The sequence below is a fragment of the Cynocephalus volans genome, chromosome 14 (genome assembly GCF_027409185.1).
Source record: "Cynocephalus volans isolate mCynVol1 chromosome 14, mCynVol1.pri, whole genome shotgun sequence".
Taxonomy (NCBI): domain Eukaryota; kingdom Metazoa; phylum Chordata; class Mammalia; order Dermoptera; family Cynocephalidae; genus Cynocephalus; species Cynocephalus volans.
The window spans coordinates 2,401,080-2,419,848 of NC_084473.1; the positions used below are offsets into that span (position 1 = coordinate 2,401,080).

The 18,769-nt window shown below is 50.6% G+C and overlaps 1 protein-coding gene across 1 annotated transcript in view; it reads left to right on the top strand.

The window, feature by feature from the left end:
- TPO (thyroid peroxidase) overlaps positions 1 to 18,769 on the top strand; it is a 79,724-nt gene that overhangs the window by 52,722 nt on the left and 8,233 nt on the right. The window contains exons 7-12 of the mRNA XM_063078685.1: positions 786 to 1,301; positions 8,078 to 8,336; positions 9,597 to 9,767; positions 10,690 to 10,927; positions 12,586 to 12,794; positions 13,891 to 14,061. Coding sequence (XP_062934755.1) covers positions 786 to 1,301; positions 8,078 to 8,336; positions 9,597 to 9,767; positions 10,690 to 10,927; positions 12,586 to 12,794; positions 13,891 to 14,061 — 1,564 coding nt within the window. The remainder of the gene's footprint in view (positions 1 to 785; positions 1,302 to 8,077; positions 8,337 to 9,596; positions 9,768 to 10,689; positions 10,928 to 12,585; positions 12,795 to 13,890; positions 14,062 to 18,769) is intronic.

An 18,769-nucleotide genomic window follows, 5' to 3' on the forward strand; every position in this document is an offset into this window, starting at 1 on the left:
AGTGATTTTTAGTAAGTCAAAGCCCTTCTTGCAGAGTCTGTCCAGCCACTGTGACCTGTAACTTTGGGCGAGCTGTTACCCTCTCTAGGCCTCAGACACACTAATGGCAATGTCCATGTCCCTATGTGGACATGGAGTCCAGAGGCAACCCCAGTGCTACAGCTCGTTCACAGAAGGAAGAGCCGCCCTTGGACAGGCATAGACTCTCAGCAGTTCACCAAGATTGTCACATCCAGCACTCGGCCTGGCTCTTCCCAAGACACCTGTAAATGTAGCAAAGCATGTTTCAGATCTCCAGGTTGCAGATGAAAAAACTGAAAGTGTAAATTATGGCAGAGCTAGAGCCAGAACCAGGGGCCTCCCACCACCCTTACAATGGTCTTTCCACCAAATGGTGATGCCCACAAAACTCTGTAACTCTTTGCCCATCGTAATCCTGAAGGAAGCCCATATCCTTCGGAAAGAGAAGATGTCAGCTCCTCCAAAAGGCAGAAAGTAGACCACAGATGTGGGGATCCCATGAGCTGCCAGGGCAGGCCCCAGGAAGTAAGAGACTTGGTTAGGCCAAGGGGACCTGAACTATGAGGATAGACTGGCTCCTCGGATGGGGACTCCAGCCACGGGGTTCGGCCTCTCCCAGGCAAGTGAGGAGGCAAGGAGGGGCTGGGCTGGCTGGAGAGAGAGGGGACAGACTGGACCGCAAAACAACCCGGGCCGAGGGCTTCTGATGTCTTCAGAAACATGCCCAGGAACCCTGGGTGACCTTGATCTCACTCTGCTTGCAGCTCCCCAGGAACTCCTCGCAGATGGCAGGCACCACGTGTTTGCCCTTTTACCGCTCGTCTGCCACCTGCGGCACCGGTGACCAAGGTGCGTTCTTTGGCAACCTCTCCCAGGCAAACCCACGACAACAGATGAACGGGTTGACCTCTTTCCTGGACGCATCCACCGTGTATGGAAGCTCCCCAGCCTTGGAGAAACAGCTGCGGAACTGGACCAGCGCCGAGGGGCTTCTCCGGGTTAACACTCGCCACTGGGATGCTGGCCGTGCCTACCTGCCCTTTGTGCCACCGCATGCACCCTCGGCCTGCACACCCAAGCCCGGCACCCACGCTGCCCATGCCCCCTGCTTCCTGGCCGGGGATGGCCGTGCCAGTGAGGTCCCCTCCCTGGCTGCCATGCACACACTGTGGCTGCGTGAGCACAACCGCTTGGCCACTGCACTCAAAGCCCTCAACCCACACTGGAGTGCAGACGCTGCTTACCAGGAGGCACGCAAGGTTGTGGGTGCCCTGCACCAGGTGCGTGCCAAGACATCCCTGTGTGGCTGTGGGCAAGGTCACTGTGGGCACCCTAAACAGGTGCACAGAGTCATCCCAGGTGTCCTGTTACGTGTGGGCACAAAATCATGGTTGCCCTACACCAGGTGCCTGCAAAGTCATCATGGGCACCCCAAATGGGTGTGCACAAGGTGGTGGGCACCCCGTGTGGGTGCAGAGAGTCACCGGGGGTGCCTTGTGAGGGTGCAGAGAGCCTTCGTGGGTGCCTTGTGTACATGCAGTTTCTGAGGGTGCCCTGTATGGATGCAGAGAGTCTCTGGGGGTGCCCTGTGTGGGTGCTGGCAAAGTCCTAGTGAGCACCTTGCCCCAGGAGGTGGGAGTTAACCCCGGGTGCTGAAGAACTCCCAGGGCTCCTTCATCCCAGCTTTCCTGATTCCCTTTAGGGCTAAGCAGGATTATCCACCAAGATCCCAGCAGCAACCACAGGTATGCAACAGTAACAGGCCCCGTTCATCCAGTGCTTTCCTGGTGCTTTACAGATTTTAACCCATTCAGCAACCCTCTTGACAACCCTTTGAGGTGGGTGGAGACCCATGATTTCTGATATCTTTGTACTTTGGAAAACAACGGAGAAAAAGAACAACTTAATGATTCTGTGGGAGATTTCTGAATTATCAAGTTAAACTAAGAGTTTATTTTAATTCTTTCTTTGTTTTGTGACTATTTTCAAGACTGAATCAGAGAGTCAATGTGGCCATTTATTAACTGTGTAACATTGGAGAAAGTTACTTGCGCCTTTTGAACACAGTTACCGACGTGACTGTTCTCTGGGTCGTCAGGAGGTAGGAGCCAGTTGTTCAGTGTCATCAGGAGCTGCTGTGCATCTTGTGCCAGGCCGGTGTGACGCAGCTGACATCATGTCTCCAGTCCTCCCCGTGACCCTCTGGGAAGTAGACACTCGCCTGCTTTATGAGGCATTGCTGCTGGGCACCTGTCTTGGCAAGGTGGATCCCGGGTGATTGTTCTCTTCCCCTGATCATCACCCCTGACCCACCACGCCCTTTTCTTTCTGATGTTTCATCTGTGTCTGCTTTCCTGAATGTCAGCTGCTCAAGGACGGCAGAGATTCTTGTCTGCTTGTTTAATTCTGCTCTCCCAGCACCTACAATATGCCTGGCACCAAGTGGGTGCTTCATAAATACGTGTTGAATTTATGAATGAAGTAGAAATCCAGGAAATCCCAGGAGTCCGGCCCTCTGCATCTCTTCAAGCGGGGATGTGTTTAAACCTCCTTTAACTGGATGCAAACCTGACTCAGCTCAGGGAGCCCCTGGAAGGGCAGCCACATGGCAGAGTTGCAGCAACTGCTCACACCAAAGGAGAAGAGCCGGGCTGGGGTCCCCTCATCTCTTCTCAGCAGAGTCCTGGGATTATTTAGGGGAGCGAACTACACACTATGCCACTATACTGGGCTCTGTAGTTGTGGATTAGAGTTTAATTCTGGATTTCTGAGAATCCCAGCTGACCTGGAAATACTGACATCTGGTTGCCTATTCTTGTCAGTAAGTGAAATAACGACACCGGCAACAAGCAGTCCCTGTGTGTGTCTGCCCTCCGCAACCAAACCTCTGTGCACTTCTTTTCCTTAAAACGTGAGCATTCTCTTCTTGGCTTTACATGTTACTTTTGAGCTTCCTTGTGTGTGTGTGTGTGTGTGTGTGTGTGTGTGTGTGTGTGTGTGTGTCAATAGTTCCTCTTTAGTGCTTTTTTCAAATACCTTTGAAGCCGTAAGGTGATAAGCAGTGTGTGGACAGAGCCACAGCTGAGACTTGGAGTTGAACTTGAAGGATCCCAGGGGCCTGGAAGACCCGTTCCTCCCTCCCTGGTCTTAGTGACCCATAGACTGGTCACTTTATGATCTGAATTTCTCTCCTCCTGAAAAACATTAGAAGATGAAAAGAAATATCAGGGCAAGTTTAAAAAGGAGAAATAGTGTCCCCCTCTCCCACGCCCACAGACACGCACATGAGCCAGCCAGGGCGGCTACACAGACGTCAGCAAGAAGCTGGACTCAGGGCAAGAAACTCACTTCCCTTCTCTGCGTCTGTCCACCCCATCCCACTCTAAGCTTTTGGGGTCCAACCCACTCAACCCTCCAGGATGACTTTGGCTCTTCTGGATTCTTCTGCAGAGAGCTGATGGGGGGACGTACCCTCCCTCAGTCCCAGACAGGCCTTCTGCTGCTGACCTTTGTAGGAGTCTCCTCGGGCCTCCTTCTGTGCTAGTCCTTGGAGTGGCATTGTCTCAGGAGACCCGTACATTGAAAGGACCTGTAAAACACGCCCATGCGGGCTTGAGATCCTGCAGAGCCCCGGTTGCACAAGCCTGGCTCCTGCCACGTGGGATCGGAACCCTCACCTTTGCAGAAGCCCCTGTATCACTCCACGGGGTGTCGTAAAACAAGAACGCGGAAATGGGTGCTCGTTTTCGCAAGACCCTCTGTGTCTGGCAGCGTGGGGTGTGGGCTGCAGGTGAAGGGTGAAGCCATCTGGACATGTAGTGTGGGTGTTTTATATTCCTCATCCATCAAACAGCAGACCAGGTTCTAGAGAACAGCCTTACTCTCTCCAGATCTCCAGGGACCAACAAAACTTCCTTTAGATGACAGAGACCTTCCCTGGGCATTCCTGTCTGAAGGAGGTGGAATTCCTCACAGAGGGTCTGCGTCCTCAGGGAGGATTGACATTGGTCTTAGCTGCAGCTGAGGAGTCATTTTACAGCTCATCTAGTCTTCCTGAAGAGACAGAATGTGACGGATAGAGACATGCTCCTTTCCTCAGGCTGGAGAGATCCAAGAAAGGCCAGTCCCTGTGGGGGGTGCTGTCACTGCCCCACCCAGACCCTCCCCTGGCAGCCTGGAATGTTGACAGACAACATCTCATGGCTGCTCCTCTCCAGAGATAGCTGTGGAAGTTACAGCCCTCCCAGGTGACCTCTGCAGGGACTGGCCAGGCCCTCTGCCTCCAGGTGGACCAAATCCAGGTGTGGCCCATGCTCCAGAGTTGCCCTAGGGATGGAACAAAAGCAAAGTCCTGAGGAGCTCATCCTCAGTGAGCCTGTGGGTGTCCCGTCTCTGGAGGTGGGCAGAGGAGCAGCCCCTCCTCAGGCTAGCAGGGCATTGTTAAGCATGTGCCCAGCACTTTCCTGTGCAGCAGGGTTGTCATTGACGGGCCAGAGCATTCAGCTGCGGGGCTGTTCTTGGCTGCATTGCTTACAGTGATGTGTCTGCAGGCCTCTCTGTCCTAGTGTCTCCTTGGCCATGGCCCTGGCTTCCTACCCACCTGGCTATGGTCGGTTTCCTAGGCACAGTGCTTGCCCATCCTTCCTGCTGCTCAGGGAGGAAGAGGCTCCATGAAACCCTCCCACAGAGGTGGGGAGAGAGGCCGAGTGGCCCAGGCCTGACCGGGGGACCCTGTCCCAGCCCCAGCAGCTCAAACTCACCCCTTCCCCCACACGGCCCAGGTAAGGAACTACCAGAAGGCTTTTCAGAAGAAACACCATGAAAACCCCTCAGAGCGGCCTGCAGGACTCAGAGTTTAAGGCCCCCTTGGTAAGAACAGATGGTGCTTCTGCCCAGCTGCAGCAGCTGCCTGGGGCGAGTTCCGGGTGTCTGAGCACATTCACCTGCAGTGGACAGTTCGTGAGACCAGAAGGTGGCAGCGAGGAGGAGGAACATGCTGCAGGCCTCTGACAAGGTCAGGCACTGAAGATGCAGGGTCCCTCCAAGCAGTCGGCTGAAAGTCGTGCTGTTTGTAAGTGGCTGGGTGGGGACAAGGTTTTGGGGATTTCTTCCACATAATGGGCCTGCTGCGATCCTTGGGAGTCACAAGGCAAACTTAGGTCAGGGAGAAAGAAAACAGGTGTCACCAAGATGGTTTGCATTTGAATTTCTAGTCTGCTCACTTCCCTGGGCTGAGAAGAGAGAGGCCGTTTCTACTGAAGTGGGGAGAAACAGGGAGGGATGTTGCTGGGGACAGGATTTCTGCACGTGTTTCGAGCGAGAAAAGCACGTCACCTTACTGGGGCATCCGGAAAGGCCCTGGGACATATACGCTTTTGATGGAGTTTGGATGTGTTGTCCCTCCCAAAACTCATGTGGAAATTTGATCCTTAATGTGGCAGTGTTGGAAACTGATTGAATCATGGGGACGGATCCCTCATGAATGGATTAATGCTCTCCCTGGGGGACGGGGAATTAATGAATGAGTTCTCGCTCTATTAGTTCCCACGAGAGCTTGTTGCTTAAAAAGACCCTGGCACATCCTCTCTCTCTCTCTCTTGCTTCCTCTCGCCATGTGAGAGCCTCTTGCTGGCTGCCTGCCACTTTCCGCCATGAGTAGAGGCAGCCTGAGGCCCGGGCGAGATGCAGCTGTCCCAAAATTGTAAGCCAAATAAACTTCTTTTCCTTATAAATTACCCAGTCTCAGGTATTTCTATTATAGCAACACAAAACGGACTAATACAACTGTCCAAACACTTTGCTGGCATAAATTGCACCTGCGGTGGAGAGGCTGACTGGCACCGTAAAATCGTAGGCACTCTCTGCAGTGCTGACTTACTTAGACCTGATTGATGAGCCAGCCCAGGGATGAATCACAGTTTGGAAGCCCTGGGACCGAGCCGCTCCTTCCTGTGTCAGGTGTAGGGGTGAACACGCAGTCGCTCTGGAGCAGGACCTGGTCCCTCAGCTAAAGGCAGAAGGCCTCACCACAAAACTCACAGCTCACTGTGGTCTCCGGTAAAGCACCATGTTGTGTGTTTAGGAAACACATATTGTCATTTGGAAGGCAGGTGTTACAAGAACGAAAACAATATTTGTTATTGTTCAAACAATCTGCCTTCCTTCCTAAACAGATAAGCTAAAATATATTCTAGAATAGAATCTTTCCTATAGGTTTATACTCCATTCAGATGCAAGTTATTGACCAAAGTATCCTCCTTAAATACCAGAACAATTTGACACTCATTTTTTTTTTTTTTTTTGTCTTTTTTGGTGACCAGTAAGGGGATCGCAACCCTTGGCTTGGTGTCGCCCGCACCGCGTTCAGCCAGTGAGTGCATCGGCCATTCCTATATAGGATCCAAACTGCGGCGGGAGCACTGCTGCGCTCTCAAGTGCCACACTCTCCCGAGTGCGCCACAGGGCCGGCCCGACACTCATTTTTATAACTGAAAAATATATTGTGAAACCTAAAAGTAGTATCCTTATACATTCCTGAGACCAAGTGTCAACAGTATTTCAGGACACTGTGACAGCACCATAATTTGCCATTGACAAGCACTGTGACATGCATGCAGTGTGCTTTGATCAAATCCTTGCAGAGCTCTGGGAATTAGGAATTACTTTTGCTGTTTTACAGAACAGGAAACTGCTTTCAGCTGCAAATCACCCCACTAGGAGCAGATCTGCCCCCGCCAGGGCCTCTGCCCATTGTGGGCACCAGGCTGACCCCACGTTCCCTCTGAGGTGGTACTCAAGCACCAGCAGCTCCATCCCATCCTGGGAAGGACACTCTGTAGCCGGTCTTGTAAGCGCACTTCCTAAATATCCATGAAAAAGACAACAGAACTTTTCTGGGCAGTTCAGTTTGAATCTTCATCACTGGGCAGGGGAACTTCGTTCACACAGACCTAATGAAGTCAGCAAACAGAGCCCTGCCTTTCCGTGCTGTGGCCTGGTCACGACAGGAACCTCCGGGCTCTCCATGTACCTGCGTTCATCCTCTCACTTCAGACAATGCAATGCGTCGTCACAAGGTGAAGCAAAAAGTCGGAATTTGGACTCGGGCACAAAACCTAGAGTACACATTCAGTTTCTATGAAACCCCTGCCAGTGCGGTTCTGTGACTCTTACAAAGAACCAGCAAACAGCTGCTAGTGACAATTCAGAAGGGGAAAAAGAAAACAAACTCACAGCTAACTAACCCAAAAAGTAACTAGTCCCTGCTTAAACTTTAATTTATGAGAGCCACCCATCACATATAATATTTAAATTGTGTATCATTTCCTTTAAACTTTGGGGGAGGGGAATTAACTAACATGTATTGATCTACCTTGTGTATATATGTAAACACACTGTGTCTTACATCTACATGTGATCCTGTACGATGTTCTCTATATACAAAGCCACTTTTTAAATTCTCACAAACAACTCTATGAAGAGGGCTCTTCCACTTAAGGAAACAGGCTCAGAAAGGTTTAGCAAACTTATCCGAGTCACACAGCAAAGAAGTGTGGGGATAAGATTATAATTCCTGTTTGTCTAAATCCTGAGCCTCTGGGGCTGCGATTCCATGAAGTGATCGGAGTTCTGATTTACGTCTCATGTGTGGGTTCAGGGACTGCTCGTGGGGGAAGTGGGAGGTGAAGGGGAGCAGAGGTTTGCAGTGGGAATACTTCACATTTCTGAAGGGCGCAGCTGGTCGCCCTCTTTACTGGTCCACACGCCTGCAGGTCGGCCAAGCTCTACGCGGGCTGTCCTGGGGCATGTTTGGAGGACGACTCTGACAGGCCTGCCGGATCCCACAATGGTGGAGAGATGTCAGGACTTCTCTGGAATGGCTGGAGCTCCTGCACCCGCTGCCCTGTTCTCTTCACCAGGTGTCCCCCGTGATGCCCAGGATGACCAGGAAGATGTCCTTTTTCCCTGTTGCTCTGATGCTAACCCTCATCTGGTTCCCTGGGCTTAGCTGCAAATCTGTCCCCGCTCAGACGCTCCCGTTTTCCTTTCTGTGCAGATCATCACCTTGCGGGATTACGTCCCCAAGATCCTGGGCCCCGAGGCCTTTGAGCAGTATGTGGGTCCCTACGAAGGCTATGACTCCACTGTGAACCCCACGGTGTCGAATGTGTTCTCCACGGCTGCCTTCCGCTTCGGCCACGCCACGGTCCACCCGCTGGAGAGGCGGCTGGACGCCCGCTTCCAGGAGCACCCCGGCCTCCCCGGCCTGCCCCTGCATGACGTCTTCTTCAGCCCCTGGAGGCTCATCCAGGGAGGTGCGTGGCTGTCCTTGCGCAGGTCGTCAGGATGTCTCCCGTCTCTCTCGTAACTGACCGCAGTGCCAGCGTTCACTTCCCTGCGGCACGTTTGGCTGATGCTGTCCAAGTTATCAATGTTACAGGAGAGATAAATTTGTGCAGAGATTTTTTAAAGGCTCAACTCTCTCTGCTGTTCAGAATTGTCAGGATAAACTATTCCAGGTGCAGGTGAGCCCTCCACCCGTTATTTCAAAAATGCTGAAGTAGAAATGTCTACAACTGCACGTTACACGTAATGTCATTATTCCTTTATTGTCAAACGTTTTATTTGTTCTTTGGTCATGATCAACACCACGTGGCTTTAGCATGTTAGTAGTTGAGTTGTCTTGCAAGTGGATCCCTCAGAAGAAAACATTTTTGTTGCCTCATTAGTTTTTCAGATGGGCCATTTTTACATTTCTCCTCATCCTTTCTTTCTGTTTCTTTTTCTGGTGTTCTTTGCTTTTGTCTGGAAGCTTCTGAACTATATCAAAATTGGTGGACTCCAAGTGGATGAGGTGGCATGGAGAGTGGGGGAGACGGAGTCCCTGCCGGTGTGCCCCTTTATCCCTGTCCAAACAAGCTGCTTTCAGCAAAGCAGTGGAGAGGTCACGGGGTCAGCGTGGCCTTCACCAGTGGCCCGAGATCTGATGGTGACCAGGTCATCCCACACAGGCCAGAGCACATTGTGATTCTTATTGTACTTTTGGGGGCTGTAGGAGGCCAAACTTACCTGTTAAAAGATGCTTTTGCACGTAATGGTAGATTCACATGCCACTGGGATGGAGGAAGCCTGGGGCAATTGGATCTGTTTTCCATAGGGGGCTACCCTGCACTTTTGGAGGTGATGGGAGCAGGGCTGCCAGGTCCCCAGACTGCTCCCTTAGTCAAGCCAAGTCTTCCTTTCACTGTTCTAGACAGTGGAATTCAGCAGATGCTTCCTTTGATTGCAATGTTCCTTCTGCTGAAAAGAAACATGAAAAAGTTCAGTAGCGGATGGGTCCCATCTTGAGGAGCCCTTCAGTTCTGTCCTCTGCATAGCACATGGTCAGGGCCAGCCCAGTTTAATCCATCAACAGGGGCAGTATCCTGAGGAAAATTTGGCTCTCTTAAGGTGAACTCATGAATTTGCTCAGAGGTATTTGCTAAGAATAGATGCATTTTATGGTTGAGATAATATTCTGTTTCATCAGAACTTAGCAGAGAACTCTTGTTGCCTTTTGGCATGATATTCCCCAGGTGGTGTGGACCCACTCTTAAGAGGCCTTCTTGCAAGACCAGCCAAACTGCAGGTGCAAGATCAGCTGATGAACACGGAGCTGACAGAAAGGCTCTTCGTGATATCAAATTCGGGAACCATGGATCTGGCATCACTGAACCTGCAGAGGGGTCGGGACCACGGCCTGCCAGGTCTGCTTACCTCACACACATGCTGTATGATTTGCCGCATTAGTAGCCTGTTTTTTGAGAGACCTATTTAAAGTAAGATGTATCTGCAAATCTACTGGCAACTTGTAAGCAATGGGCTTTTGAGGTGCTCTAGCTCATTCAACTGAAGAGGCTGCTTGCAGATTTTTTTAGACAGTAGAAACGCACACAGAGGATCCTGAGCCTCCTTTGCTCATGAGATGAGGCCTTGAGAGGCAGCAAGTCCTGGAAGAGGGGAGGAGCTTCCCTCACTCCCTCCCAGCCCCATCACACTGTCCTGGGGCCAACAGGGATGATCCTGCTGCCTTCAGGACTGTCACTAACCAGCTGCTCCAGTCTGGTCCCTGGTGTGAGTGTGACAGTCCCCCTGGCAGTTGGCTCCTGCATGCTGAGAAGACAGCCCTAAGGCAGTGGGGGAGACACAGAAGATGCCCAGTACATGAGATAGTGGGTCAGGCAAATAAGATGTCCGTGTGCATCATTTTCCCTGTGTGTGGGAGAGACAGAGGTAGGGAGACAGCGAGGGTGAGCTGGCATTGTCTGCACACCCCTGGTGTCCTTATGGAATGTAAAGCTCAGAGGGTGAGGCTGCCTTGGTTGCTCTGCACAGATGAGGAGCACAGGCTGAGTAGCACGGTCCACGTAAACTCAGCACTGTCACGCTGTCTATCCAGCTCACCTGTGAACAAACGCTTCAGTAAGAGCCCTGAGGTCTGTGCCGGAATATTCTAGCACGTCGAACTCTGAAGAGTAGAGGGTGAGGAGGTGGCTACTCTGTAGCTGGGGATTATGACAGGACTCTCGCTGGCTGCAATTACAGCTTCTAGGGACCCCAGCCTGGTGAGGTAGACTGAGGCAGCCATCAGATCTCTGTTGAGAAGCCTCAGCCCCTCTTCCCGTGCAGGTTACAATGCATGGAGGGAGTTCTGTGGCCTGCGCCGACTGGAGACGCCTGCCGACTTGAGCACGGCCATAGGCAGCAGCAGTGTGGTCGACGGGATAATGGACCTGTACAAGCACCCTGACAACATCGACGTCTGGCTGGGTGGCTTAGCTGAAAACTTCTTCCCCGGGGCCCGAACCGGTCCCCTGTTCGCCTGTATCATTGGGAAACAGATGAAAGCCCTGAGGGATGGTGACAGGTAGGGGCCTACGCTGCGCCTCTTCTGTATTCTACACACATGTCCGTGTTGGTGACATTTGAAGCTAGGCAGGTCTGGTGCAAACACTGGCTCTGCCGTTCAGTGCTCAGGTGAGCTGGGCAGGCGACGTCCGCAACTGAGAAACAGGGTCATTATAGAGACAAAATAAGGGCAGAGCACACAGCATATCTCAACACTTACACACGTGAACTTCTGTTCATTTTCCACGTATCTAATCGCACGGCTAAGCAGGCATCTAGTGAAAAGCAATTGTGTTTCACGACAACCCTGCAAGTGCACCGTCTTCAGACATCCTGGGACAACATCTTTTGAAACTGCAGAGGTGGAGGCTGGCAGGTGCCAAGGTCTGAAGGCCTGCGAGTTCTGCCCACGTGCTGCCGTCCCCTCCAGCCCAAGCGGAGCTGTGCTCACAGGGGCAGGCAGCGGGCCCATTCCCTGCCTTACACATTCCTGTTTCCTCCTTGATTTGAGCCTGGAACTCTGAATGTTGCATAGCAGGAGAGAGTCAGAGGAGAGGCTCCTCCTGCCTGTCTAATGCTCTGATCGCCATGTGCAGCAGGAGACGCTGACACACACGATGAATTAGAATTTGGGAAAATGCAGACAGAACAGTGGGGAAGTGTTTCCTTTTCCTTTTTAAATAATCCCTGAACATCCAGTTCTCTCCCTCTCTCCCTCGCTGTCCCAGAAGCTACTGTGCCTAAGTCAGACTCTTTCACAAGAGTACGTCAGCCGAACGCTAGGCCTCCTTTCCTCCCCAGCATAACTTTTACCATTAATTTATGAGATAGAGCATTTCGAGTACATAAGATGGGGGCGGAAACAATTAGGGGAATTTGTCTCCCTCAAAACTGTGTGGTTTGGAACACTCTGGTACGTGGGAGCCGCTGATTCAGAGAGGAGGGCAGGTCCTCGATGTGCCCCACGTGTGGGTCCCAGGACCTCTGGGTCCCCGAGTGGCAGCATGCCTTTCTCATCCTGGCACTCAGAGTGGAGCCTCTCCCACCTTCAGAAACTGACCAACCAATTTCTGTAGAATGAGGCCTCTTCCTCATGTTTTAGGAGGAATTCTTTCCTGTAAAGAAAGGGAGAAAAGCTTTACATGACAAAGAGAAATAAATGCTTTGTGGCATTATGGTCAGGCACTGCAGGGGTTTGTCAACTACTTTAGTGTTTGGAGAGGAAAGCGAGACTTCCTTTCCTGCTGTGTCGCTCTCCCTGACTAGTCAGGGCTTGCAGGCGGAGACTGCAGGTGGAGGGCATCACGCAGCACTCTGGCTTTCGCCTGGACGGCAGCAGTTGCTAAAAGCTGAATGCGCTGCTGTCGTTCTTGTTTTTAAAACAGCGCTCCAGCCCAGGAGAAATCAGTGCAGCAAAGCGGGCGACGTAAGAAACAGGAAGAGTGGCTTTAAAGACCTTTCTGTCTGACGCTGTTTCTTCAGATAGTCACCCCACATCAGCGCTGGGGAGCCCCCTCCTCATTCCCTCCCCGGTGTCCCCAGCCCTGGGTCCACCGCGGTCACCCTTTTGCTGGGCACAAGCAGTGATGGGATGACATTTAGTGTGTGCCATAAATGTCAGCCACCCCAGCGAGCTGTCCACCCAGTGGCTCTCACACGTGCTCTCCTTCCGGGCAGGTTCTGGTGGGAGGACAGCCTTGTCTTCACTGAGGCTCAGCGGCATGAACTGCAGAAGCATTCCTTATCTCGGGTCATCTGTGACAATACCGGCCTCACCCACGTGCCCATCGACACCTTCCATGTCGCGAGATACCCCCAGGACTTGGAGGCGTGTGAGAACATTCCCGGCATGAACCTGGCAGTGTGGAAGGAGACCTTTCCTCAAGGTGGCTCTTCACCCCTTTTCACATTGTTACAGTGTGTGGGTTTCATCAAAGAAAGCACAGCTTCTCCAAGAAGCTGATCTCAAGTCTGCACGTTAGGTGACAGCAATGACACCTGCCCCCCACTTCACGGTGGCTCATGCCGTGTGGTTGTGTCCTCCTCAGGTGAGGAAGGTCTGGACAGAGTTGACCAGCACAGGCCCTCCCTGGGAAAACATGCTGTGTGCGTGCTGTCCTGTAATGCTCAGCGAGGGAGTGGAGCCAGGGTCCTCAGCGTCCGCATCAGCACCTCCGGGGCTGATCTCTGCGGTGGGGTCTGCAGGGTGTAGGCTGCACTCGGTGCAGTGTCCAGCAGCGTCCCCACCCCAGCCTCCACCTGCTGGAGCCCAGGAAGTCACGGATCTACAGTTACAGTAGACGAGTGCAGGACTGTCACGTGTCCTGTGGGCACACCCGCCCCTGGAAATGCAGCAGATGAGATGGCACATTTCTAAGAGCAAATAGTGACCATGTTGGCTATATAGAGATGTAGTCTTATCAGGAACGTGGAGGTTCCTGGGATTTAGCTTAGCAAGTAGATGTTCTGACTTTAGATTTTGTTCTGTACATGGGTATGGCCAGATCAATTATATCTCACAAACCTCAATCAGCATGAAACACTCATTCTGTTATGGTGTACACCAGCTCGTGTTGTGCAGGACTGGGCTCCAAGCAGGAGCTTGAGAATTAGCTATTGGTGCCTCCAGTAGGACAGGCACTTCTCCAGGAGCTCAGGACCCATTTGTAGAAATAAATACACACATACATATACAGACACAGCACACACACACCCCACACAGACACATGTAGACAAAGACACACACATGTATACCACACACACACATTCCTTCACAGAACTTACACTGCAGAAACAGAAGACAGTAAGGAAATCCCCTCTTTAAGGCCTTATCTCCAAATATTGTCACATTCTGAGCTACTGGGGGTTGGTATGTAAACACATGAATCTGGGGGGACACAATTCAGCCCATAACAGGTACATTGTTCTGTAGCTTTATTTCCTCATAGTTTGACTGTATTTCGACCCTTCAACATTGTGCAGATGACATGTGTGGCCTCCCAGACAGAGTGGAGAATGGGGACTTTGTGCACTGCGAGGAATCTGGGAAGCACGTGCTGGTGTTCTCCTGTCACCACGGATACGAGCTGCAGGGGCAAGAACAAGCCACCTGCACCCAGCAAGGATGGGACGTCCCACCCCCAACTTGCAAAGGTCAGTCATCGAACAGGGCAGGTGGTTTTTAACAATAATTACACAAAGGTCTGTATATTTCAAATGTACATTAAGAATAAATGCTAGTCCTTTACCAAAAGATGGTCAGGCATAATTATATTCCCAGAAACTATTCTGGTGTGGAAATAAAGGTCCCCGTAAGGTGACCATGTTCCCAGTCGACACCTTTCAGGATAGTGAAGCATCAGCACGATCACATCACATCATGACCCAGACAAGGACAGAGAAAAAAGGCATCAGTACATCACAGGCGATTTGTGGTAAAGAGCTCACATAGCCGATTCTCAAAAGAAACACATCGGAAAAGTTTCCACTCTGGGAAGCCACAGAATTGGACCCTGCACCACACCCACATCGGTGACTTCCAGCCCATGTCCTCCTCCTAATGCACATTGGCTCCGCTCCTGACCGTCCTCACATCAAGACGTGACAGGCACAGCCTTCCAGCCACTACAGGGGCACCTAAGTGGGAGGCCACACTTCAGGCCACACTTAAGAAACCCTTGACCCACCACCATGGGATTCGAGTACCTGGGTAGCAGGTGCGTTAGGTGGCAGAGCCTCGAGCAAGAGAGCCTGAGTCCTCAGATCAGACAGCAAAGCCTGCAGAACCTGTAGGACAACGAGCCTTGTGCATGTCCCCTACAGGGATTCATTGTCAGAACAACCAGTGTCCACTAATTCCAAAGTGCCCCAAAACAAGAGTCAAAGTGCTGGCTCTGGCCGGTGAACAGGTGGTGGCAATGTGGGCAGACACGTGAGTAGCCTGCATTTGATGGATGAAGGACTGCAGGAGTCTGGAAGGAAGCAGGTCACCTACCGAGGCTGTTTTGGGGTGAGGCTGGCATTGGAGTCAGCCTCGGTGGGCTCCTTGTCAGAGCTGCAGTTAGCAGGGTATCAGAAGGAGGGGGTGACTCGTGAAGGAGTGTGGCTGCTTTGCAAGCACACATAAAAACAAAATCCAAATTTTTTAGTTTTTTCAGAGTTTCGGTTTGGGAGGATGAAAACGTTCTGGAGGTGGATGGTAGTCATGGCTGCGTGACAGTGTGACAGTGCTAAAGCCACTGAACCGTACACATGAAAATGGCTAGGATGGTAAATTTGTGTTATGTATGATTTACCACAATAACAAACATTTCCATTTCAAATTTGGAAGTCCAAGGTGTTTTGTCCTTGAAGGGTTGCTATAGCCAACTGCTTTAGACCCTAAAGAGAAAAGACACGACTGAGTCGGTGAGCACCCAAGACTCTCCAAGACCCAGGCCCACAGCATCTGTCAGATGAAGAGTGCAGGCTGCCCACCACGTCTGTTGTCGCAGGCACCCTCAGGTAGGAGCTTAAAGTTGAGAGAGGCGGATGAGGGAGCAAAGAGACAAAGCTGGCTGGGAATGATGTCTAAGAAACAACCTTGAGAAGTGTGAATGCAACATGGAGCTGATACGGAAGAAATAGCTCAGAAGCCTGCGAGGTAGATGAGAGACGTTATTGCCAAAATCGCTGGCCTGGACTGGAGAACCTTTGTCTGAACTGTTAAAACAATTTCACACTCCTGGAGTTGCCCCAGGAGGAAGTGGTCATTCGAGACCCAAGGCAGATGCAAGACAGTGGACCAGAACAACTCTCCAGAGAACACGTTGGGGATGTGCGGCATGGTGACTGCAGCGTGCATTTGTCATAGCTGCCACCTACCACGTCCATCACTCCTGACCATTGTGCTCTGTGGCTCACCCTCCAGCGGCAACAGTATAACAATCTGGGAGTCTCCCGTGTTGTTTTGGCCTAGTACCTGAGCAAAACTGCAATTCCCACTTTGCCCCAGGTTCTTGGCTCTCCACGTCAGTGACACGGTCCAGGAGACCATGGTGCGGGCTTCAGGGTTAGCACAGCAGGCACACTGTGCCCGACCAACCTGCCTGGTGCACACCTCACCTGCGTGCCCTCCGTCTCTTGTTGCTTAAGCATATGGATATTTTGTACACCCATTTTGGCTATTTGTTTTAGGTATTTGTGATCCCAAAGCTCTATTTACAAGGATCTGTGGCATACAAATAGAGGAAGAGCTAAAGCCTAGAAACGGACAAGTAAAGGGACGTTACGTGCATCCTGCCTGCCATGTTGGAAGCATTCTCTGACTTTCCAGTCTCATGACTTTGTTCATCTTATCTCCTCAGTGTGACATGTCCTCCCTGCCTCCTCTTGGCAAATTTACGAATGCCATCAAAATCTCGCTTCTCTTACTAAAATCATCTCACTCCACTATCCCCTGCCATCCTTTTTCTCCCTTGATTTTTCACTGCATCAAGGCGTGTCTCCCTACAGTTAGGACCAGTTGTTTGTACTGCACCATGGCTAGCAGGGACTCAGGATTAACACTGAATGTCGCTCTGTCTCTGGTCCAGTCTGGGTGCTCTGGGGGTGCAGGAGGGTTTCCCAGCATGGCCCATGCACTGCAGAGTGGGTGCCCAGGTGGGCTCTGTGCCAGCAGAGGCAGTGTCACCCAGAGCTCATTAGATCTGCAGCATCTCGGGCCACCCTGTCCCCAGCTCCTGAGTCGGAATCCACATCCTCAAGAGACCCTATTAGACTGAGTCTATGAACGTCTGAGATGCCCATTGCCCAGCCCTCACCATTGACCTTGTTCTGTAGTGTGCCGACTAGGCCTTCTGGCCTGGGCCATTCCAGCAGTTATCTAATGTCTCCCTGAAATAGCTTGGCCTCTGTGTGCTTTTATGTTGTCAAATTTGAAATGAGGATGGTAAAAGGTCTACCTCATTGGCTGTCAACTTCAATTAGTTAATAAACGCACCATACAAAGAACCAGGCACAGACCTATCGTTATCAACCTAGTAAGTGCTGAAAGCTGTGGTCTAACTTATGTTACATCCACACCATCAACTATCACACTGAATAAATTAGCAGTATGACTATTGACTTGGGACACTTATCGCTAAGTAAAAATGCAAGTTACAGTGAAATGTGTTTATTGAGAATCATTTAGATTTTTAGAAAGCAGTGAAGCATATGTGTGTGTGTCACACCTGTGAATGCGAAGCGGTGGCCGTCCACAAGAGCTCGCTGGTATTGGCTACCCAGCAGAGTGAGCTGTGAAGACGGAGGAGAGGTTATGCACTTCTTAGTTACATTACTCTATGTTTTTGTCCTACTGCATTTATAATTAAAGTATAATATCTTAAAAAAATAAGCAAATTACAAACAGCTCAATAAGAAAAAAACACGTGGCATAAACACACTCATTTATATATGCAAATATTTTCACCACATCTATTCCCTAAACTAGAAGATTCTAAATCAAGAATTACAAGATAACAATAGACTCCTAGACATGCCAGAGAGGGAACTCTTCACTTTTATGGTAAGTCGATATGAACATAAATTTTCAGTCTGATCCTCAATGCAATCCACTTATCAACATATCTATGGCTGCAGATAAAAAAGCTACAGGTTAATTGAATATTTGATATAGAGAACCGAATGAGATTTGCTGCTCTTTTCTCTATTCAAATCCTACTTACCCACTAAAATCCGTCCACACAGAAATGTGATAGAAAAAAAATCCTAGCAAGTAAATTGCAATAAGCCTTGTTCGAATGCTTTAAAGTTGTGAATTCCAAATAGATAAAGAGCTATGTGGCTTTTTGCAGTAGTTATTGTCAAAAGGTTATGCAATAAATGAATCCAAGTAAGTGTTTTGTGTCTATTATGGGAAGTAAGATTTGCCATCAGCACAAATTTGCTTACAAGAAACGGAAACATCTGTCCAGATGTTTGAGCGCTAGCTGCATGTGGAGATTTGCGGATGCCGCCTGGTGCTCCTCTTGAAAAAAGAAGGTAAAGTGGGCAGATCTGCGAAGCCTGGGCTTTTGTGCAGATTGGTGCAGAAATCGGGGAACCCTGCAGGCCTGACGCCATTGCTCCTTCCCTGGTGTAAGGAGCACCATTGTCCAAGCGGGGTAGATATGTGACGCATTCCTCAGTGTAATCCTCGGACGAGGAGACCTAGATTAGGATAAACTGGTCATATGTTGAGTGTTATGGGCTGAACCATGTCCCAAAAAAGATATGTTCACGTCCTCACCCCCAGTACCTCAGTATGTGACCTTGTTTGGAAACAAGGTCTTTGTAGATTTCATCAAGTTAAAATGAGGTCATTAGGGTGGGCCATAATCCCATGCCTGGTAATCTTATGAGAAGAGACACAGGGACGACGGTGGTGTGAAGGCTAATTGTAGAGACACAGCCACAGGCCAAGGAAGGCTGAGGATTGCCAGAGACCACCAGAAGATGGAAGAGACAAGGACGGAGCCTCCCACAGAGTCTGAAGGGAGCACAGCCCCACTGACGATTGCTTCCGACTTCTGGCCTCCAGACCTGGGATGTGACAGAACAAATTTGTGTTGTTTTAAGCCCCCAGTTTGTGGTGATTTGTCATGGCAGCTGCAGGAAACTTGGCCATAGGGGGTAAGCCTGAGCCCCAGGTGAGGCCACAGGTATCTTCACAGGACACCAGCACTTCATAGCACGGCACTGCGGGATGCAGACAGGGCTGGTTCCAGGTCAGTTTCATCCAAGAAAGGTGTTACATGTTAAAAGTCCATGGCATGGCCAAAGGTAAGTAAAGCATTTTTAATAACATCAACAATAAAAAGGCAATTAACAATAACTCATA